We start from the raw sequence: 24714 nt of genomic DNA, 5'->3' as shown, positions 1-24714 counted from the left end.
TGTCGAGTGAACTGAGCCAAAAACAAAAGTATAGCCTACTGTTTTCAATAGCTCGAGGACGTTCATCAAATTCAGAAAAAAAAAACTATATATATATTTTTGCTGCATGGCGAAGCAATGCTTTAGTAACAGCATGCACACATTTAGATGTCAGCTTTGCTTAGTCCGTGGGCATCACCAACAGTCTGCAGAACAGTCTGTGGCATAAAATCGGAGGACAGTCTGTGGCATAAAATCGGAGGGTGGTCAGTAACTGCGTCGTGGACTTAAGGGCAAAATTCTGTATTCAGGCGAACTACATGGCTTCGTGGATTACGTCGTCTTCTTAAATTATGTCTTCTATTCAAAGCTAGTATTCTGAAGAGCTGCTATGTTCATCACACAAGCACAACTGCTAGCCTTAATCCAAGTTACTTATATGTGCTACAGATTAATCAATCCATTTTATTGGTTAAGTTAAAGAATACAATAATTTTGAGTCTGAAACGCTGTTGACTGCACGATGACGAACAGAGAGATTTAAATAATTATCCGTTCTACTTTGAATTCTAAATAATTCAAAGTAGTACATTTGATTTCTGTTGACACATTGTGGTATATGCGATGTAAATACTTCAAAAGAAAATAGGCTACTAGGCTAATTATACACATAAACGCAAATGTAGTAATGCCGATTAAAACCCGCGCGAGTGAAATTAGCGCCTCTATCATTTTTGAAGTAGAACTGCACGAGAGCTTCGAGTTAAGAAGTACTTAGTGAGTTACAAATGGGTCCGGAGATTCTTAACTTACGAACGACTATAAGAACGACGTAAGTTACGAAGAGTTTCGGTAAACACTCGTAAATTTAAGAATATTCGTAAGTACGAGGTTATGAAGTACTTAGAGTTACGACTGTTTCGGGAAACCCACCCCTGTTCAGTCAGACAGCTGTTTTTTGAGAAGTAGTTACAATTTCAAGCATTTTCAAGTACTTTAGCCTAAATTCCAGCACTTTTCAAACCTGGAACACAAAGCAACATTAAAATTTGTCAGGTAAATGTTAATTCCCCTGTTTTTGAGGGGTGTTTCTATATACTACCACATATCATTACGGAGAACACAAAGAATGTGACGCTGAAATAAACGCCTCCACCGTTGGCAGAGGTTTGCGCGAGGTGGGCCGAGTCCAGCACTACAGTCACTAGCGAAAGTATAAACCTAGCTAACGGTGGAATAGGGTACTCTTAACCACTCTACTGCAGTAATTCTTTTCGTAATCAATGTGGTTAACAAATCATGCATTGGGGGGGAAACCGTCAAATACCGTGAAACCGATATAATTTTGAAAAATAACGTGATATAGAATTTTGGTCATACCGCCCAGCACTACAAATAATACAGTGCAGCGACACAAACATAATGTCAGGAGGTACATTGTTACTGTTAAAAATATACATCCAATAAGTGAGCAGTGGCAAAAAAAAGTTATTTTGTCATTGATAGCTGCTGAAAGAAACTAATGAAAAAAAAACCAAGTAATCAATAAAGTAACTAATTTACTTTTTAAAGAAGTACTCAGTAATCGGATTACTGTTTCAATAACACATACTATAGTTTAAAAAATTTAAAAGTAAATAAAAAAAAACTATTAAGGTATCACTTCCAAAGCCCAGCATTCATTATGCTTCCTGTATAATGAAAAAAAACATCTGCATAATATTGAATGAAGCTACTTTTAGCTCTTCACATAGTAAATGGTACCCTGATATGATGTTAGAAAATGTTTTTTCCCAGGCCAAGACAACAGGCCTGGTCTTGATCAAGCAAACCTTAATCAAGTACACACTGTTAATGAAATACCATTTAAAAAATGGCTTCAATTTATAGAAGCCATTCAAGTAAGCTGCTTTACATTGTATATTACAAAATTTTACATTCTATATTAGAACATAGTCAAACTGAGTTCTTCGATAAAGCAGATGCTTCAAATTACTTCAAACCAGACACTGCCTTTTCACTACATTTTCTTCCTCAGTATCACAGTTTGAGCCAAACACTAATTACATGGCAGCAGCATGCAGCAGAAAATAGTTATTCCTGACATAAGAAAGAGCTTTGTGGTGGTGGTGGCATTTATTATTGTTTGTTTGTTGTTTCCGTCATGTCTTTTTGTGCATGCAGGTATGAGAATAAGCAGCTCAGTTACCAGATTATCACTAGTGCTCCGGCGTGACCGATCCTTCCGTGTGTAGTTCAGAACTTTATCCTTAAAAACCTGCAGAACCAGATTAGGACAGAAGGTTTGTACTAGAGTGTACAAAACAGACAGGGCCGATTATAGTGCAAAGCTGGAGTTAATAACTTGCTGGGTTGAAACTCAGATATATTTTGATAAGCTTATGTTGTTTCATATCATTGAACTATTGAAAGAAAAATTACAGAGGGTGACAATATAAGAAGCTTCTAGAAATATGAGAATTGCACATATGATGAAACCTATTGAACCTAAGCCTAAGCTATAAATGATAGTTTCAAGTTCTTTTGGATGTCTGTAGTATTTTTGCACAGTTAGAAAAAAATGGTCTCTAAGCCTTTTCACAGCTTCCGTGGCAAAGGCTTCAAGACGTCACAGATTTTTATCAGGAGTGCTGACTCAGTCAGTCAGTCAAGTGCTGACTAAGTCAGTCTGAAGGAGTCAGTAATGATCCTTAATTCCCTTTCTCTAAAGCTACCTGAGGGGAGCTTTCGCCCTGTAATACATAATTTGCTTTAAATGATCCACTCCCTTTTCTATGTCTGTGGCATACTGACATTTGTAAAATTTTCTGCCATTTTGGTGCAACCATTTATCCTTCAGTGTCAGCAAACTTCACACCCCCACTGCATCATACTCTACCAAACTACTTCTTAAATAGGGCAGGTACTGATGGAGTGGATCTGTGTTGGGTCTCTTGCTATTTAAACAAGAAAAAAAAACTTCTCACCTGTCCACAGCACTTTGTCAAGTTTTGTTGAAAATGTTATGTGGGCTTTGAGGCGGTACTGTCTGCACAGTGCTGAGTTCTGTGATTAACTTTAACTGGTGCACATTTTCCCATTTTTATCTTTCATGCTGCAGTTATCGTCACACCATAAAAAAATTGTTTTGTTTCAAGAGTGAAGTTTGAATGGATAGCCTGACTTAAAACATTCCTTGGGTTGGCTGATTTTTTAAATTAATTTATTAATTTGGTCATTTATTGATATACAGCACCTGTAACAGTCCTGAACCATAGTCAGTATATGAAGGCAGTGGCAACTTAGCTAACTGTGTTATGGTAATATTGTGCACCTGAATTAATTAGGGTTTGACTCAGTAAAATGACCTAAATCCCTATGCCTTTACCTAAGTATTTATTTTACTACTGCTAAATGAATCTTTTAATAATTTCAGATATGGAGAATACAAGAAGGCTCTGAAAGGGTTTGAAAACCACTGTAAAAACCACAAAGTCAACACAGATAAATGCGCTGTACCTCATACAAGTAATCAAATATCTCCAGTATTGTCAGGACGCTGGCTCCTATAAACAGACCCATCTGTCCACCAATGTCCCCTGAAAGAAAAAAATACACAAATATAACAAGTCATATTAACATGCTCTTACGCTTAACCCTTTAAAAAGGAAATGTATGTCCAGGCATTGCTGTGACGAGTGATGAGTCTTTATCCATGAAATATCTCACCAAGTAGACCAGCCACTTCATATGCCTTTTTCTGCTCGATCTTCTCATAGTTCAGAGCTTCAAAAAAGATATCCAACACCAATATGTTTTCTCTGTAAATGAAGAAAGGCAAAGAATGGCGTCATGCAATTTTCTCATCTACGCTTTCAGATTGGATTATTTCTTTTTTTTTCACAATAGTGAAATAGTGAAATTCTTTTCTTGAAATGTATAAATCTGATAGGGTAACACTAGATGTGCTATTAACGCATAAAGACGCTACAGATGATATTCGGAAGATGCAGTGATTATAGTTCATTGAGCGCTCTAGTTTTGTCCTAACTAGATATTTAGACATAATACTGCTGTAATACTGCGAAGTCATGTGGTCAAAGGTGAACTTCGGTATAACCAGTGTGTATTTTTTTTTTTTTTAAATAACACCATTGAGCCAGTGTGGCTTTGGACATAGATAATGCTGTGCCGTTTGCTGTGATGGATAATTAAAGTCTAGCTCTTATTTAAGCATAGAAACGTAAATCGAAAATATAATCTGTAGAGTCTTTATGCACAGGTGAACGAGGGGAGACGGATTCTGCCGGGGAGTCTGAATTTGGCACAACACCGGCTGAAAGCCAAATCTTTCGCACATGAAATGCTACAGGCACTGTTCAGAGACTGATCAGTTCAATTAAATGTATTCAGTTCAGTAGACATATACGGCTTTTAGCCTGGTGTGGCTTATACAACATTTTCCTTTTTTTTGTAGGTGCGGCTTATATTGAGGTGTGCTATATAGTCGAGAAAATACGTTACTTATAAAATGCTTTAAGAAGATTCCCTGGCATGGTACCTCATATGTAAAAGAAGGTTTTTTGTCGGCTGTTAAACAGGCTATTTCCTACCCAATGTACTGTTCCGTCTTGTTGAACTTCTTGGCCAGGTATTTGACGGAACCCTTGCTGGGGATTTTCACCATCGACAACTCCTTGCCGTATCGGGTCATGTTGCATGGCGTCTGGCATACGCAGACTTTACTGTCCTTCTCAACAAGGTAATCTGGAAATTGGAACAACAAATTCCATTACTCCACAACATCAATGCCTATGGTATAATTGTTCCGTAAAAGTCTCACAGCTGTCTACATGAATTTTATTCTGAAATACTCAGCGTTTGTATTGCTGAGTGAATGTCACATTGAATAGTGCTAAATAACATTAGTTATGAGTTTCATGAGTTTTTAATGAAAATAATTTAGATTACATTTAGCAACATTCATTATGGCTCAGCAGGAGATTATGCTTAGTCTGATGATTGATGAGAATCTACCCATACTCGCTTACCCAAGGCAGGGTCCGCACATTCCTTATATTGCTCCGGCGTGCACACAGTTGAAGTGCCTATTAAATAGTGTAAAATATTGAACATTCTTAATGACCTCATATTCTAATCGAGGAACGCTACATAATAACAGCAACAGAAACAAATCGGTCCTCGATTTCATAATTATGAAACGGTCTTTATTGTCAAGCACAAGAACAAGTCCAGATTTATCGCACAGGAAGTATAAGGACTTTTACTGTGCAAAAGTGCGTATAACATACCCATACCTGGGCTTTTACTGCTCCGTTAAAATGTGCTCCTATACCTGGCATGTGTACCATTCTGCAGTTGCAGATATCCAGCAGGTACTGAGTTTCACATTCGATGCGGCACGCTGTGATGCTGTACGTAGGGAAGTAGTCAGAGACGAGGGGCGTGGACCTGCAGTCGCCCCAGGGTGGAGGAAGGTACTGAATCTGAGACACACCACACAGCTTCACTTGTTAGCGCTACCACAGCACCATGCAACGACAGATCACAGACACCAGCAGCCTAGCAAAAGCCCGCATGACATGTTTAGTCAGAAGGCACAGCTCCGAATCCCAACTGCAGAACAAAAGCAAGGAATCGATGGAGAAGGTCTGGTGGTGTAGAACCACGTGCTGGGGTAAAAGAGATCAGATATGACCGAGACAGGCAGATGAAAACATGCTGGGAAAAAAAACATGTTAAACTGAACCTGGAGGAAACCAGAGATGGGGAAAATAAACACTAAGATAGTTGAGGTCAAAAAGCCTTTAGAGCTGGTAGCAATCTGTTGAGTAGAACTGTGATTATATAAATCACCAAAGTACAGATTAAAAGATGCTGCACATGCTAATCACCAAGAAGTGACTTGTACCATAAAAATAACCTGAACTCAAAGAGCTCAGGGATTTGTGCTTGAGCTTTTTCAAATGTCCAAAAAAACAATAATATAAGCTTTTAAAACTGAATTTTCCAGCATCCTCTCTAGCTCTGGCATGGGTCCAACACACTGTTCCTGTGTAACAATTTTAGTCAATGGTTGTGTCTTTTTTTAAGGTGCTCTTTGAACTGCATTGTTTAAGCTGAATGTGCATGCCCTGCATCACTCAAATTCAATGGGATGGGGACAATACCACCCTTTGTGCCCAGTGAAAGCCTGGCCAATCACACTGTCTGGTCAGCTTCCCCCTCTGGACCAGCTGGGGCATCACTGAGAACTGGACAGGAACGAATACCTTGCACACACTTTTAGATCTGAAGATGTGTCTACAGGCGAAGTGTCTACAGGGAGCTTACAAACATATTACACCACTTAAACGTGTGTTCTGCCAGGCAGTCATGAACCAAACTTTAGCAACTGCCACTAATTTCCAGATTCCCACAGTTATTGTGCTTGTACCGGAAATAATAACCCTCTGGGCAACGATCAGTAGTGAGATTAAAATACATGTCCTCTAATTGGTTCCTGCTAGTGGTGACTAAAGATCAAATGGTTTAAATGTTTTTGGACAGCTGGGTGCAGTGTGAATGGGGCATGCAGGAACCAGTTGGAGATGTTGCTCTTGTGTGGTCACCAATGTTTGGAAACTGGAGCGATGCTGCATCTTGCTGGGGCTCAGACTATGACTCGTCTGGGAGAATGAGCAAACACAGCCCTACATTAAAGTCTTACACCTCACTGGACTCATGAGAATACAGCCAAATGGGATTAAGGGCTCTAAGTTTATGGCTGCAGTGGGGTGTTTTAAGATACCTAATACCAATACCGCAGTGCACATGTTCATTTATCAAAAATAATTAATTTGGTGGACAGAAATAAATGTGCCTGAGACAAGGTGAGTGGAGTGGCTTAAAAGGGGATTAGTCGTTAAAATTAAACGGTACTTTTGAACCCGTTTTGTTTAAAACAACGCTTGTTTTACCATCTTCACAGACAAGCACTCTGCAAACACAAGCGATTTATTTAAAAAACAATGTATTTATCACATCAAGCAGGAATATAGACAAATTATGTTTCTCACAACAGGAATTTTGACTACGAACTTCACCACATTACAGACATATTAACTAATGTAACGTTTCTGAACAGCGGGAGTGACGCAATTGCAGGATTTTGAATATTTATTGTATGCAAGGTAACAGAACACTAAACTACACCACAACAGACAGAAAGGGACTATGCTAAACACAGAGGGGAAGACACTACTAAACGGGTAAGCAATACAACTTAAAAAATAAACAGGTAAATCCGGCTGAGGGACAGTGGAGACCGGGGATGTCGGCGGAGGGGCCGCAGGGACCGGGGATGTCGGCGGAGGGGCCGCAGGGACCGGGGAGGCCGGGCGACGGGCCGGCAGCGGGAACAGGAGGAAAAAGGGGGGGTCTTACGGAGCCGGGACGTAGACGGGGCCCTGGGGAGCTTGGGAGCCGGGACGTAGACGGGGCCCTGGGGAGCTTGGGAGCCGGGACGTAGACGGGGCCCTGGGGAGCTTGGGAGCTGAGGGGGCCCTGGGGAGCAGAGGCGCCGTCAGGAACAGGCGGGAACGCAGAGGCGGCGCCGTCGAACAGGCGGGAACGCAGAGGCGGCGCCGTCAGGAACAGGCGGGAACGCAGAGGCGGCGCCGTCAGGAACAGGCGGGAACGCAGAGGCGGCGCCGTCAGGAACAGGCGGGAACGCCGGGCAGGCGTCGTCCGGAAACTGCGGGTACGCCGCCGCAACGCGGTCATCGGGGGGCGCGGCCGCCGCAGCGCGGTCATCGGGGACAGGGGTCCTGGACCTGTCTTTGACCAACAGGTTGGCAGGTATTCCCCGTTTAGGTTGTGGAGCAGACCTGCTTGTCTCCCTACCAAACCTATCAAGCAGTAACTGACAAAATCCCTCAACCGTCCATGCATCCGTAACGCGGCGCGCCAGGATAATATTCGCCCATTCTAGGGCTTTAACTCTCAGCAGAGACCTTAAAAACAGCACCAGTATCCCTTCCGGAGGTGTGGGAATCGTGAGGAACTGAACATAGGCTTTACTCTGGAATACGAATACCCTGACATGCCCGTTCTCACCATCATATTCCTCCGGACAGAGGCATAAGGAGGGTAGCGCCACAGGCTTACCCGCAGAGTCTCTGATGAGCATACACTGGACAGAGTCTAATTGTTCCTTGAACGAGTCCATGTTAAACGGCGCAATAGGTAGGACTAAGGCTTTCGGATCCTGCTGCGTCATGTCAACAGGGTCGGTCTTTCTGTAACGTTTCTGAACAGCGGGAGTGACGCAATTGCAGGATTTTGAATATTTATTGTATGCAAGGTAACAGAACACTAAACCACACCACAACAGACAGAAAGGGACTATGCTAAACAGAGGGGAAGCACCAGTATCCCTACACTATTAAACGGGTAAGCAATACAACTTAAAAACCAGACTATACACGAGAACATAACTCAACAGGCCAGGCAAACATGACAAGAGGGGATACACAAATATGACTAGTAACAAGTAACACCAAACCATGAAATAAACAGACAACGAGCGAACTAACAACAAACACCCACTAACGACAAGAAACAATACAATGGAAGATCAAACTAACAAGAAACAACTAGATGAATAGGCAAAGAGACCAGAGAATCACAACAGGGAAGACAAAGACAGAACTAACCATACCGGCACATGAGGAAACGAAGGGAAGACACAGGTTACTGAGCTTGGAGGGGAGCATGGCAGATACAACAAACAAAGACCGACACGGGAGTAAAACACCACGGGGATTAAATACACTGAGACAGGGGAGGTTAACGAGACTCAGGTGTGGGCACTAAAGACGAGGAGGGTACGGCTCGAGAAAAGAGACCACCTCCCCGTGGCTGCGTGTGCGTGGCTGCCTGGCCATGGCACAAACGCGTTCCTGATCTCGCGCATGCTCGTTCGTGTGCAAAACGATGGCCGACGCCAGCGTTTAGTGTAAGTTAAAATACCTCGTTTTTGTAGACAAACGAATCTTACATTCTAGTCTTGTATTGGCAGTGTATATGTTCATAAAGTTACTTTATGGAGAGGAAAACATTTAAGAATAGCCTGTTAAGTTCTCTGCATTGTAAACTTCGCATGGGAACAATGAACAATGCTTGACAAATCGGGAATAGGCCTACCAATCAACTGTAAATTGAACAGTGTTTAAAGAGGGGAAGCCATGCGGCTTTTGCAAAAATAAAGTTCTAAATGGAAATATTTTGTTTGTGTGTTTTCATGTATTTCTACCTGAATTTTATCTGCAAAACATTAAGTTTAATGTGCATTGAAGTTTTCAAATCCTTTGCAAACATCCTTATAATGCCATATGGGATGTTTCGTAAATACAAAGAGTGAAGGTATAACTAGTATATGTAGTTATTTATGTAGAAACGGTAAATTTGCATTTATTACTTTTATTTAGAAATTCCTATCACGCGAGACTATAACGGAACTTCACCAGCGCGGTGCAGCCAGGATGAGAGAGCCATGGTGAGAGAGTCTCCCAGTCTCGCGCCGTATACTCTTGCTAAAGACAGGGGCGTGACAGACAGAAGGAGAAATCCTGGGAACGGGGAAGTTGGGCAGGGCCAGGGAGGAGGGAGGGGCTGGATGTGACAACTAAATTAATACATATGTTTACATACATATGTTTATTTTCACTATTAAATCTCAATCACATTGTGGATTGGAAAATTATGTCATTTAAATAAATAGCAATGTCATAATTATGTAAATTATTCACAGTGAACAATAATAATGATGGAGTTGCACATATATGATCATAATGAGTCTAAACCTCGCTGACAAGGATGTCTGTCTCCACTGTGAATGTTTGCACTGCCATTGGCATGAGAAAAGGGACCCCCAATTCCTGCTGATTGTGTAAGCCTAACCCGACCTCTTTCTATAACTGCACCACTCTGCACAGGACTAGTGCAATTGTGTCATGAAATTTTAGGAAACAATTCTAAGCCCAAAATTATATTTCCACTTGGTGGACACTTCACGAAACTAAAATGACAACGATTAAGCAATTCGCGAAAATGAGAATTATCTTTTCTTCCATCTGGGCCCGTATTTATCAAACTTCTTAGAGTGGAATTTTGGACTAAAGTGCTGAAAAATTCTTAGATTTGCTCATACTCACAGAGTTAAGTGTAAGTGCCAGTTATCAAAACTCTCAAGTATAAGAATCACTCTTACTCTCCCGAAAAGTTAAGACTGCTCCAGAGGACTCATAAGTTGTTAAGAGTTGCCACTAGGGGGCTGAGATGGCACTGAGAAGACAGAGACGCGTGCAAACCTTCATTTTAGGTACACATTTCAATTTTATGTATAAATATGCACAATAATTAGGCATTAAGATAAGCATGGGTTTTAATTTTTTTTGTTCTTCCTTTCATTTTTTTCATGCAAGATTGTAATATTCATGCTGCGATTTTAATACTTTAATTTTAAGCTTTGACGTCTGCCTTGTCAGTTATTGTATGTCATTTGGGAGTGAGTCCTCTGCCAGAGGTCCATCAGACGCCCACTCTTCCTCCGGTCATTCATGACTGGAGGTGTTTGGAAGCGCTGTCAGAGAGGGAGGGGCAGATGGAGAATCTGCGCTGAAGACAGCAGGGTCGGGAGCACGAGCAACTTCTTTATTACTGACGGATGCAATAATTTTGAAGTGACAATTTAGCATCACAGTGTTTGTGTGCAAATCTAAATAAATGATAAAAACCTTGTCTTTGAGATACGTTTTAGAATTTCATTAATGCAGGATCCTGACCCCCCTCCACTCCACAGATCACCACAGTGTCTCCCCCCATGATACGCTGCACCACCTCACAAACTGCGCTAAGAGGCTTGCCCGGTGGTCCTCCGCCTGAATGCGATTCGATTAGAATGTATGCAGTATCCAAAATAAATCAGAGAAAATATGTGAATAACAAAAGAAAGAAGGGAAAATTATACATACCAGTGTGTGTCACATAGGACTTAAAGGTAGATATGAAATCTCTTTTTATTAGGATTATTTATTAACTACGTAAATACGCTGTGTTATTTCACAAAATTATGACTGCAACATCATTAAGTTAAATGTTAAAGGTATTTCAACATTTTCTGAATTTTATCTTGACATTTCTCAGGAAATATTATTGAACATGAAATCCGATCCAGTGATTGGTTCCTGCAGGGGGTTTTGAAAGGACGTAGTCCAGGATCAGCTTTGCGGCACAGCCAGGTGTCGTAAATCAGCTCTTAGACTGACACTTAAGAATTGCTCCTACACTTCGCTTAAAGTGAGACTGAGAGGCTTGATAACTAACTTTTAGTCTCAGCTTTTAACTAAGAATTATTTTAGACATAAGTCAATTCTTAGCAGCATTCTTAGGAGTAATTCTAGGAAGTTTGATAAATACGGGCCCTGGTCTTTAGACATTCAAAGAAAATTAGCTACTTCAGTGGTTAAAATTCACAAACCCAATGAAAAAAGCCAAAAGAAGAAGATAAATCAACATGTTACAGGCTGCTTTGGCTGATTGGTACTGAGATTATTATTTGATGTATGTATGGAGTTTAACAAATTAAGATATGCTAGTAATTCTGTGATAATTTAATGTGATAATTTAATGCTGAGTAAATGAACCCCAATTCTCAGAATTACTAACCCACATCATTCTCCTAAATGGACACTGTCACTTATGTCCATTATGCAAATTTAAATACTTGAACTTTGCATAGGTTTGCAATGGTATGAGATTTTCGCGGTATGATAACTGTCTCAGAAAATACCGCGGTATCACGGTATCACAGTTTGTTACATATATTATTAAAAGATACACTGACCCTTAAAGAAATTACAACAAAAGTTTATTTTTGTTCAATGAACTATTTATTGTAGAAACCTGGAACTATTGTATACAAAATGTCTCCTTTAACAGAAAGGTTTGTACCTCGGCGTTTGACTTCGCTCCTTGGGTTTTAAAAATGGCTGAGGAGTCCATAGCATAGCGGAGGAGTCGCTCTCCTGTGTCGCAACCTGTGACGACACTCCCTGGCCAATCAGTGTCATGCTGTTCCTCTACGTCACAGAACTGTACCGCTTCGGAACGGTTAGAACCTCGAGCGAGTAGGTACGAAAATAGTACCCGAAGGGGCTGGCTAACTGGGACCTGGTACTAATGGAAACACTCACAAACCGTCGCGAATCGAACTGTACCGCGCCAAGCAAGCCCTAGTGTAAATGCGCCATTAGTGTCCAACTTCTCATACAGCTTGCTATATGCCTTCTCTTTAGCTTCTGTCACTGCTCTCTTTGCCTTGCGACACATCTCCTAGTACCTCTGTCTTTCTTCATCTCGCTGAAAAATTCTTTTTAGCCAACTGCTTTCCTCTTAAACTTTCCTGAACTTCCTCATTCCACCACCACGACTCCATGTCTATCTTCCTCTGTCCTGAGGTCACACCAAGTTCCTTCCTAGCCACATCCCTCACTGCATTTGAAGTCTCATCCCAGGTATCCAGAACACCACCACCATTACCCAGTACCTGCCTCACCTCATCCCTGAATTTTACACCACAGTCTTCATCCTTTAACTTCCACCACCTGATCTTAGGTTCCGCTCTCACTCTCTTCCTCTTCTTCACCTCCAAAACCATCCTACATATCACCATCATATGCTGTTTAGCTACTCTCTCCCCTAGTAACACCTTGCAATCACTAACCTCTTTCAGGTTTTGTCTCCTACAGAGGATATAGTTGATCTGTGTGCATCTTCCCCCACTCTTATATGTTACCCTGTGCTCTTCCTTTTTCTTAAAGTAAAGTGTTAACTACAGTCATCTTTATCCTTTTAGCAAAATCTACCACCATTTGTCATTCCGTATTTCTTTCTTTAACACCATATCTACCCAACACCTCCTCATCACCATCAACATGTCCCTCCACCAACATGTCCATTTAAATCTGCTCCAATAACCACTCTCTCTTCTTTAGGAACCTGCAAAACAACTTCATCTAACTCTCTCCAGAATTCTTCTTTCTTTTCCATATCACAACCTACCTGAGGAGCATAAGCACTGATGACATTCATCATCACCCCATCAATCTCTAACTTTACACAGATCACCCTGTCACTTACTCGCTTTACCTCCAGTACACTCTTACTAAACTCATCCTTCAGGATTACCCCTACTCCATTTCTCTTCCTGTCTACACCATGATAGAAGAGTTTGAAGCCCCCACCAATGCTCCTGGCCTTGCTCCCCTTCCACTTGGTCTCCTGTACACACAGTATATCTATCTTCCTCCTCTGCTTTGCATCAGCTAGCTCTCTCCCTTTACCTGTCATAGAGCCCACATTCAACATACCAATTCTAACCTCCACCTCCCTAACCCGGGCCTCGACCGATCCGGTATGGAATTTCTGTTTTTGATCCGCATCATTTGAATTGGCGCAGTTTTTACACCGGATGCCCTTCCTGACGCAACCCTCCCTATTTATCCGAGCTTGGGACCGGCACTAAAATACACTGGTGTGTGCACCCTAGTGGATAGGTAAAAAAAAAAAAAAAACTGTGAAACCCATATAATTTCGAAAAATACCATGTTATAGAACAGGGGTCGGCAACCTATGGCACGTGTGCCACCGTTGGCACGCCGAAGCATAATCACTGGCAGGCGACACACTGGACCAGCATCAGCAAAAAAAATTAATAATAAATATAGCCGCAAGCGGCAATTGCGGGTTCACACACGAAAAAGCAAAAAAGTCCAAAAAATAGGCAAAATGATTCAGATCAGAAGTAAATCACATGCTGACATAACTGATATAACTGGCACGACTGGAATGACTTCACTGGCATGATGAACAAAAATAACATGACTGATATGACTGACAACTGGCATGACTGGAATGAGTGACATGACTAGCATGACTGTAATGACATGACTGATATGACCGACATGACTTATGACTGGACTGACATGACTGACATCTGCTTGTGTCAGAAAAGGAGACACAGAAATAGCACATCTGGCTAGGGTTGCATCTATGTGAACAATATAGGAAGGCCTGCTTGTGTCTATACATGATTGGGCCTGTATATTACCAACAGAGAGAGATTGAGGGAGCCAGAGACTATGCTTTGTTAATTCACTCCTTGCACACCTTGCACGCCTAACATGACTGTCCGTGTATTCAAAGTATGAATGTGGACTGACATGACTGATATGACTGGACTGAAATGATTGGCATGACACGACTTACATGACTGGCAGAACACGACTGGCATGACTGACATGACTGATATAACTGACATGACTGGACTGACATGACTGGCATGGCATGCCTGATATGACTGATACGACTGACATTGCTGGCACGACTGACATATACTATACATATACTATAAATATGCATACAAACTATACATACATTTAGGTAGAAGTGTGTGTGTGTGTGTGTGTGTGTGTGTGTGTGTGTGTTTGTGTGTGTGTGTGTGTGTTTGTGGTAGTGTATGTTCTGACATTAATCAGATTAAGCAAATAAAGTCACCCAATGTCAATTGTCTTGAATCTCAAGAAGATATGCAGGGGCCCATGGGCCATATAGGATATGAGCATTGTTTAGAGTAAATAATTAACCTTGGATTTGAATACATGTAGTGTGCTCTGAAGTATCAGTGTCCATTTAACTGGCTTATGAGTCACCAAGGCCCAAAAGGTCACAAAACATTGTAATGGCAAAACAATTCAGATAATAGATCTAAATCACTTGCTGAGATTATCTTAGTGTGTCTTTGGATGACAAAAATAAGCTAAACATCAGTTAGTGTGTTGGAAATGGCTAGAGAACTGTGTATATGAAGCATAATTGTAGTCCTGTGTGTGAATGTGTATGGAGAAAAAAGTTAAATATCTGTGTGTGTGTGTGTGTGTGTGTGTTTTAGTCAAAGAGTAATGGGTATACATGGCTAGGGCAGTGTGTATGTTAAACCTATAAGTAGGTGTGTGTGTGTGTGTGTGTGTGTGAGAGAGAGAGAGAGAGTGTGTTTTCAAAAACAGAAGCTAAACGTCAGTTTGTGTGTTTGTATCTGGGTTGCTCATAGAGAAATGGGTAGGTATGGCAAGGGCAGTGTGAAAGCTACAGAGGCCTGTGTTTTTGTAAGTGCATGTGAAAGAGAGGGGGGGGAGGTAGAGCCCATGGGTTGTAAAGTGTTGGAAGCAAGGGGGAGTGTGAGGGGAGTGGAGGAGGGGGGGGCAGAGTGTGTGAGAAAGGCACGTGCGTGTGTGGCTTAGCAGCTGTGTATGCCTCCCTCCACTGCTTTGTATGGAAAATGAAAATATTCACTGTAGAGCTGTTTGTGGACGGATTTGGCTCAAAATTGGCACATCGCACCACAATGGTCATGTGAATGTGGATTTCAATTTCCATAACAATCAGACATACTATGGCGTAGTTATTGAACTGGGAATTTGATGTGTTATGATGGTAGCATTGTGATGCATATGAAAAATATTAATTTGTCAAAAACTTAGGATTTTCTCGCTAATCTTAGCATTTCAGAGTCTGCTGAGTATTACAAGGTGTGATTTAAGGTGATGGAGTTAAAATGCTAGGACTAGTATGAAAGTGACAAGTTATATATATTTGATGATAGTGAAAAAGTGGTACATTTTTGCAAAGCACATGTAATTACAAAGTTGCTAGGAATTCTGCATACAATCATACGAGTCCAAGCATTTCTTGATAAGTGAAAATATGTAGGAGAAATTCTGGAATGTCTAGTATAGCGCCACCTAGTGGTGCAATTCCCTTCTAACATGAGTATGTCTTAGAGGGTGTGTACATGAACATACCATGTCAGTTTCATGTGTATGTACCTATGGTAAGTCTGTCAAATGGCCAATAAATTAAAATGAAAATTAATTGGCTTATGGCGGCCATGTTTTTTGAGTGATGAGGTCATCATTGTGTGTCTTGATACCACTTGACCCCATGATGATGCCTGTAAAGTTTTGGCTTGATGTGACTAATGGTTTCTGAGAAACAGTTTTTCCCATGTTATAGCGCCCCCTATTGGACAATCGTGGCCAGCTTTGACCTGTGACCTCCGAGTCATGTGCCCTAACAACTGATAAATTTGCATGAAGATTGGTCAAAGCATTGTTGAGATATAGCTGCTGAAGTAAATTTGGCCACGCCTCAGAGCTATTGATTGACATGTAACAGCCAGGCTGTATGGAAATGTCACAATGTTGGCGATAAGTTTTGATAATGAGATTCTTCTGAGTAGTTTGATACCAAGATTGTGGTGATCAGATGAAAAACCAAGGAGTAGTAGGCAAAAGTAGGTTTTGCATATTATGCAAATTAGCAAAAAATCTAAGTAGGCGGAGCTTCATAGTTGTATATGAAATGTCCTATTGAATTGAGCCAAGGAATGCATAGGAAGTGGAATTTTGTTTCTATGACTTATGGTATGGGAGATATGGGCCAAAAAGTCACATAGTGTGCTATAGCGCCACCATCAGGCCGATGTGGGTCCCTATAAGTGAGTGTGGTCCTTTTGACCTAGAGAACAAGTTTGGCAAGTTTGGTGTGTCTAGGCCTTACGGTTTAGGCTGCAGTATCATTTATAGACAGCAAAATGGGAAGAAGAATAATAATAAGAAATATAGCCGCAAGCGGCAATTGCGGGTTCACACACGAAAAAGGCAAAAAAGGCCAAAAAATTGGCAAAATGATTCAGATCAGAAGTAAATCACATGCTGTGAGTAGCTTTGTGTGTATGTGTGTTTGTGTGTTTTTTGATTTAAGCAGTACATCTTGGCTTGAGCCAAGGAATACAATAGAAGTAGTATTTTGTTTCTAGGCCCTACAGTGTGAAAGATATTGGAAAATAAAAGTGAAAAGAAGCTGTTTGGGTTTGGCCAGTGTGTACTCTACAGATAGTTTGTGATGACATCTGCATGTGTCAGAAAGGGAGACACAGAAATAGCACATCTGGCTAGGGCTGCATTTATGTGAACAATATAGGAAGGCCTGCATGTGTCTATACATGATTGGGCCTGTATATTACCGACAGAGAGAGATTCAGGGAGCCAGAGACTATGCTTTGTTAATTCACTTCTTGCACACCTTGCACGCCTAACATGACTGTCCGTGTATTCAAAGTATGAACGTAGTCTGCAAAGCCTGCCATAACATGACTGGCATGACTGACATAACTGATATGACTGGAATGACTTCACTGGCATGATGAACAAAAATAACATGACTGATATGACTGACAACTGGCATGACTGGAATGAGTGACATGACTAGCATGACTGTAATGACATGACTGATATGAGTGACATGACTGGCATGACATGACTGATATGACTGACACGACTTATGTCTGACATGACTGGACTGACATGACTGACATCTGCTTGTGTCAGAAAAGGAGACACAGAAATAGCACATCTGGCTAGGGCTGCATCTATGTGAACAATATAGGAAGGCCTGCATGTGTCTATACATAATTGGGCCTGTATATTACCGACAGAGAGAGATTGAGGGAGCCAGAGACTATGCTTTGTTAATTCACTCCTTGCACACCTTGCATGCCTAACATGACTGTCCGTGTATTCAAAGTATGAATGTGGACTAACATGACTGATATGACTGACATAACTGGCATGACTGTAATGATTTGATTATTTGACTTATATGACTGACATGACTGATATGACTGATACGACTGACATTGCTGGCATGAATGACATATACTATACATTAACTATAAATATGCATACAAACTATACATACATTTAGGTAGAAGTGTGTGTGTGTGTGTGTGTGTGTGTGTGTGTTTTAGTCAAAGAGTAATAGGTATACATGGCTAGGGCAGTGTGTATGTTAAACCTATAAGTAGGTGTGTGTGTGTGTGTGTGTGTGTGTGTGTGTGTGTGTGTGTGTGTGTGTGTGTGTGTGTGTGTGTGAGAGAGAGAGAGAGAGAGAGTGTGTTTTCAAAAACAGAAGCTAAACGTCAGTTTGTGTGTTTGTATCTGGGTTACTCATAGCGAAATGGGTAGGTATGGCAAGGGCAGTGTGAAAGCTACAGAGGCCTGTGTTTTTGTAAGTGCATGTGAAAGAGAGGGGGGGGAGGTAGAGCCCATGGGTTGTAAAGTGTTGGAAGCAAGGGGGAGTGTGAGGGGAGTGGAGGAGGGGGGGGCAGAGTGTGTGAGAAAGGCACGTGCGTGTGTGGCTTAGCAGCTGTGTATGCCTCCCTCCACTGCTTTGTATGGAAAATGAAAATATTCACTGTAGAGCTGTTTGTGGACGGATTTGGCTCAAAATTGGCACATCGCACCACAATGGTCATGTGAATGTGGATTTCAATTTCCATAACAATCAGACATACTATGGCGTAGTTATTGAACTGGGAATTTGATGTGTTATGATGGTAGCATTGTGATGCATATGAAAAATATTAATTTGTCAAAAACTTAGGATTTTTTCGCTAATCTTAGCATTTCAGAGTCTGCTGAGTATTACAAGGTGTGATTTAAGGTGATGGAGTTAAAATGCTAGGACTAGTATGAAAATGGCAAGTTATATATATTTGATAATAGTGAAAAAAGTGGTACATTTTTGCAAAGCACATGTAATTACAAAGTTGCTAGGAATTCTGCATACAATCATATGAGTGCAAGCATTACTTGATAAGTGAAAATATGTAGGAGAAATTCTGGATTTTCTAGTATAGCGCCACCTAGTGGTGCAATTCCCTTCCAACATGGGTATGTCTTAGAGGGTGTGTACATGAACATACCATGTCAGTTTCATGTGTATGTACCTATGGTAAGTCTGTCAAATGGCCAATTAATTCAAATTAAAATTAATTGGCTTATGGCGGCCATGTTTTTTGAGTGATGAGGTCATCATTGTGTGTCTTGATACCACTTGACCCCATGATGATGCCTGTAAAGTTTTGGCTTGATGTGACTAATGGTTTCTGAGAAACAGTTTTTCCCAAGTTATAGCGCCCCCTATTGGACAATCGTGGCCAGCTTTGACCTGTGACCTCTGAGTCATGTGTCCTAACAACTGATAAGTTTTCATGAAGATTGGTCAAAGCATTGCTGAGATATAGCTGCTGAAGTAAATTTGGCCACGCCTCAGAGCTATTGATTGACATGTGACAACTAGGCTGTATGGAAATGTCACAATGTTGTCGATAGGTTTTGATAATGAGATTCTTCTGAGTAGTTTGATACCAAGATTGTGGTGATCAGATGAAAAACCAAGGAGTAGTAGGCAAAAGTAGGTTTTGCATATTATGCAAATTAGCAAAAAATCTAAGTAGGCGGAGCTTCATAGTTGTATATGAAATGTCCTATTGAATTGAGCCAAGGAATGCATAGGAAGTGGAATTTTGTTTCTATGACTTATGGTATGGAAGATATGGGCCAAAAAGTCACATAGTGTGCTATAGCGCCACCATCAGGCCGATGTGGGTCCCTATAAGTGAGTGTGGTCCTTTTGACCTAGAGAACAAGTTTGGCAAGTTTGGTGTGTCTAGGCCTTACGGTTTAGGCTGCAGTATCATTTTTAGACAGCAAAATGGGCAAAAGAATAATAATAAGAAGAAGAAGAAAGAAAAATACCAGCAATTACAATAGGGTTCCCACACTATGTGTGTGAACCCTAAAAATTCTAACAATTACAATAGGGTTCCCACACTATGTGTGTGTGAACCCTAAATATAGCCGCAAGCGGCGATTGGCGGGTTCACACACCAATAGGCATTTTGGCCTCAATAGGCAAAAGGAAGCCCAAAAGGTCCTTTAGACCTAAAAGTGAAAAGAAGCTGTTTGGGTTTGGCCAGTGTGTGCTCTACAGATGTAGAGTGTGATGACATCTGTGTGTGTCAGAAAAGGAGACACAAAAATAGCACATCTGGCTAGGGCTGCATCTATGTGAACAGCATAGGAAGGCCTGCACTTGTCTATACATGATTGGGCCTCTATATTACTGACAGAGAGAGATTGAGGACCCCAGAGACTATGCTTTGTTATTTCACTCCTTGTACACCTAGCACGCCTAACATGACTGCCCGTGTATTCAAAGTATGAATGTAGTCTGCAAAGCCTGGCATTACATGACTGGCATGACTGAAATGACATCACTGGCATGATGAACAAAAGTAACATGACTGATATGACTGACATGACTTATGTCTGACATGACTGGACTGACATGACTGATATGACTGGACTGAAATGACTGACATGACTAGACTGACATGACTGTTATGACTGGACAGATATGCATACAAACTATACATACATTTAGGTAGAAGTGTGTGTGTGTGTGTGTGTGTGTGTGTGGTAGTGTATGTACTCAAACTATGACAACATATACTAATACATACATACATAAGTATACATAGAAACTATACATACATATAGGTATAAAGGTGTGTGTGTCTGTGTGTTTGTGTGAGAGAGAGACAAAAAGAAGCCAAATATCAGTTTGTATAAGCATGTGTTAGTCACTGAGATATGGGTGGGTATGGCTAGGGAAGTGTCATTGTGAATGCTATAGGAAGGCCTGCTTGCGCCTGTATGTGTGTGTGCCTGGTTAATAGACACAGAGAGATCTAGGTAACCAGAGCAATGTTTACTTAGGGCACAGAGATGGGAGGGGGAATGTGGGTGAGAGTGTGAGAGAGACTGAGAGTGTGAGTTTCAGCTTGCGTGCGTGTGAGAAGGAGAAGGTGACAGAGGGACTTTACATGCATTCTTATGCATTGTATATAATACTGCACTGTAGAGCCATACGATAACCGATTTAGATGAAACTTGACAAATTTGTTCAGGATGGGATTCTGAATGGGCTTGTGCATTTTGGTCAGAATTGGGTAAAATATGAAAGAGCTTTAAGAATATGAATATTATATGTATCGATGCTGTCCATTAAAAAAATATTTAGCAGGTATAAGTGTCCTCAAATCCAAAATCTTTGGATTGTTTTTTGATTTCACACTCTGTAGAGTATTATAAGACTTTGCTTGACATGATAGTATGAAAATCCTAGGAGGAGTATGAAAAGTGATGATTTCAAACTATTATTAACTGTAAATAAACTGTGCATTTTTTAATAGGACATGTAATGGGAAAGTTATTCGCACTACTGCAAGGAATCAAAAGAGTCCAATTGCATGTTCCCAAGTGGAATTATGTAGGGGATACACTTGCTTTTTTTGCAATAGCGCCCCCCAGTGGCCAATCGACACCCGGCTGGATTATGTCATAGGGGGCGTGCACTTGTCCACACCCAAGAGGTTTCGTGCAGATCGACCAATGGTAAGCCTGTCAAACGCGTGCCGATCACTGATTGGCCGATTACGTCAGCCATTTTGGAAGTATGGCATGTCTGCTTTAGGACCTGGTTTCCAGAGGCCCATAGATGATGTCTGTCAAGTTTCATGTGGATCGGCCAATCTGAGTGCATGGGGCAAATTTTTGCATGTTATAGCGCCCCCTAGCAGGTGAGGTATGGCAACCTCTGCGAGCTGCCCCAGACCCTCACAGGGAAGCTGTCTGTGAAGTGCCATCTCATTACATGCAAGTTTTCTTAAGTTAGAGCTCCATATGCGCAAAATTTACTATTGAATTTACGCCCCCTCATTTGATTGGCTTATACTGACTAGGTAGTGAAAAAATTAGCATTTTTGTTGGATACGTTTTAAAGTTCAGACTCTTCTGAACGTTTTGATACCACATATGTGCATGTATGTGAAAAATCCAGGGACTAGTTCGCGCTCAAAGATGTGTGTGATTTTGCACATTATGCAAATTAACTCGAAATCTAAGTGGGCAGAGCTTAATGGTTGTATATTAATTGTCCTATTGAATTTAGTCAAGGAATGTATAGGAACTGGAATTTTGGTTCTAGGACCTACGGTGTAGGAGATATGGACAAAAAGTCAATATGGTCCACTATAGCGCCACCATCAGGCCAATTTGGGTCCCTGTATGGGAATCTGGTCCTTGGAGGTAACTGAACCTTTTTGCCAAGTTTGGGGTTTCTAGGCATTACGGTCTAGGCTGCACAATACGTTTTAGGTCAAAAAATGGGACAAAGAATAATAATAAGAAAGAAATATAGCCGCAAGCGGCAATTGCGGGTTCACACACGAAAAAGGCAAAAAAGCCCAAAAAATTGGCAAAATGATTCAGATCAGAAGTAAATCACATGCTGTGAGTAGCTTTGTGTGTATGTGTGTTTGTGTGTTTTTTGATTTAAGCAGTACATCTTGGCTTGAGCCAAGGAATACAATAGAAGTAGTATTTTGTTTCTAGGCCCTACAGTGTGAAAGATATTGGAAAATAAAAGTGAAAAGAAGCTGTTTGGGTTTGGCCAGTGTGTACTCTACAGATAGTTTGTGATGACATCTGCGTGTGTCATAAAGGGAGACACAGAAACAGCACATCTGGCTAGGGCTGCATTTATGTGAACAATATAGGAAGGCCTGCATGTGTCTATACATGATTGGGCCTGTATATTACCGACAGAGAGAGATTCAGGGAGCCAGAGACTATGCTTTGTTAATTCACTCCTTGCACACCTTGCACGCCTAACATGACTGTCCGTGTATTCAAAGTATGAACGTAGTCTGCAAAGCCTGCCATAACATGACTGACATGACTGGCATGACTGGCATGACTGACATAACTGATATGACTGGAATGACTTCACTGGCATGATGAACAAAAATAACATGACTGATATGACTGACAACTGGCATGACTGGAATGAGTGACATGACTAGCATGACTGTAATGACATGACTGATATGAGTGACATGACTGGACTGACATGACTGACATCTGCTTGTGTCAGAAAAGGAGACACAGAAATAGCAAATCTGGCTAGGGCTGCATCTATGTGAACAATATAGGAAGGCCTGCATGTGTCTATACATAATTGGGCCTGTATATTACCGACAGAGAGAGATTGAGGGAGCCAGAGACTATGCTTTGTTAATTCACTCCTTGCACACCTTGCATGCCTAACATGACTGTCCGTGTATTCAAAGTATGAATGTGGACTAACATGACTGATATGACTGACATAACTGGCATGACTGTAATGATTTGATTATTTGACTTATATGACTGACATGACTGATATGACTGATATGACTGGACTGAAATGACTGGCATGGCATGCCTGATATGACTGATACGACTGACATTGCTGGCATGAATGACATATACTATACATATACTATAAATATGCATACAAACTATACATACATTTAGGTAGAAGTGTGTGTGTGTGTGTGTGTGTGTGTGTGTGTGTGTGTGTGTGTGTGTGTGTGTGTGTGTGTGTGTGAGAGAGAGAGAGAGAGAGTGTGTTTTCAAAAACAGAAGCTAAACGTCAGTTTGTGTGTTTGTATCTGGGTTACTCATAGCGAAATGGGTAGGTATGGCAAGGGCAGTGTGAAAGCTACAGAGGCCTGTGTTTTTGTAAGTGCATGTGAAAGAGAGGGGGGGGAGGTAGAGCCCATGGGTTGTAAAGTGTTGGAAGCAAGGGGGAGTGTGAGGGGAGTAGAGGAGGGGGGGGGCAGAGTGTGTGAGAAAGGCACGTGCGTGTGTGGCTTAGCAGCTGTGTATGCCTCCCTCCACTGCTTTGTATGGAAAATGAAAATATTCACTGTAGAGCTGTTTGTGGACGGATTTGGCTCAAAATTGGCACATTGCACCACAATGGTCATGTGAATGTGGATTTCAATTTCCATAACAATCAGACATACTATGGCGTAGTTATTGAACTGGGAATTTGATGTGTTATGATGGTAGCATTGTGATGCATATGAAAAATATTAATTTGTCAAAAACTTAGGATTTTTTCGCTAATCTTAGCATTTCAGAGTCTGCTGAGTATTACAAGGTGTGATTTAAGGTGATGGAGTTAAAATGCTAGGACTAGTATGAAAATGGCAAGTTATATATATTTGATAATAGTGAAAAAGTGGTACATTTTTGCAAAGCACATGTAATTACAAAGTTGCTAGGAATTCTGCATACAATCATATGAGTGCAAGCATTACTTGATAAGTGAAAATATGTAGGAGAAATTCAGGATTTTCTAGTATAGCGCCACCTAGTGGTGCAATTCCCTTCTAACATGAGTATGTCTTAGAGGGTGTGTACATGAACATACCATGTCAGTTTCATGTGTATGTACCTATGGTAAGTAGGTCAAATGGCCAATTAATTAAAATTAAAATTAATTGGCTTATGGCGGCCATGTTTTTTGAGTGATGAGGTCATCATTGTGTGTCTTGATACCACTTGACCCCATGATGATGCCTGTAAAGTTTTGGCTTGATGTGACTAATGGTTTCTGAGAAACAGTTTTTCCCATGTTATAGCGCCCCCTATTGGACAATCGTGGCCAGCTTTGACCTGTGACCTCTGAGTCATGTGTCCTAACAACTGATATATTTTCATGAAGATTGGTCAAAGCATTGCTGAGATATAGCTGCTGAAGTAAATTTGGCCACGCCTCAGAGCTATTGATTGACATGTGACAGCCAGGCTGTATGGAAATGTCACAATGTTGGCGATGCGTTTTGATAATGAGATTCTTCTGAGTAGTTTGATACCA

At 41.1% G+C, this 24714-nt stretch overlaps 1 protein-coding gene across 12 annotated transcripts in view; it reads right to left on the bottom strand.

Annotated features, from left to right (window-relative positions):
• asic1c (acid-sensing (proton-gated) ion channel 1c) overlaps nt 1–24714 on the bottom strand; it is a 146259-nt gene that overhangs the window by 8021 nt on the left and 113524 nt on the right. For all 12 annotated transcript variants that reach the window (XM_076970613.1, XM_076970616.1, XM_076970615.1 and 9 more), the window contains 6 exons: nt 5336–5486; nt 5031–5087; nt 4593–4746; nt 3709–3800; nt 3499–3578; nt 2189–2257 (listed from right to left, as the gene is read on the bottom strand). In XM_076970613.1, coding sequence (XP_076826728.1) covers nt 2189–2257; nt 3499–3578; nt 3709–3800; nt 4593–4746; nt 5031–5087; nt 5336–5486 — 603 coding nt within the window. The remainder of the gene's footprint in view (nt 1–2188; nt 2258–3498; nt 3579–3708; nt 3801–4592; nt 4747–5030; nt 5088–5335; nt 5487–24714) is intronic.

The sequence above is a fragment of the Brachyhypopomus gauderio genome, chromosome 13, assembly GCF_052324685.1.
Source record: "Brachyhypopomus gauderio isolate BG-103 chromosome 13, BGAUD_0.2, whole genome shotgun sequence".
Taxonomy (NCBI): Eukaryota; Metazoa; Chordata; class Actinopteri; order Gymnotiformes; family Hypopomidae; genus Brachyhypopomus; species Brachyhypopomus gauderio.
The sequence above is the reverse complement of the archived record's forward strand: the minus strand, read 5'-3'. Positions and strand labels throughout refer to the sequence as shown.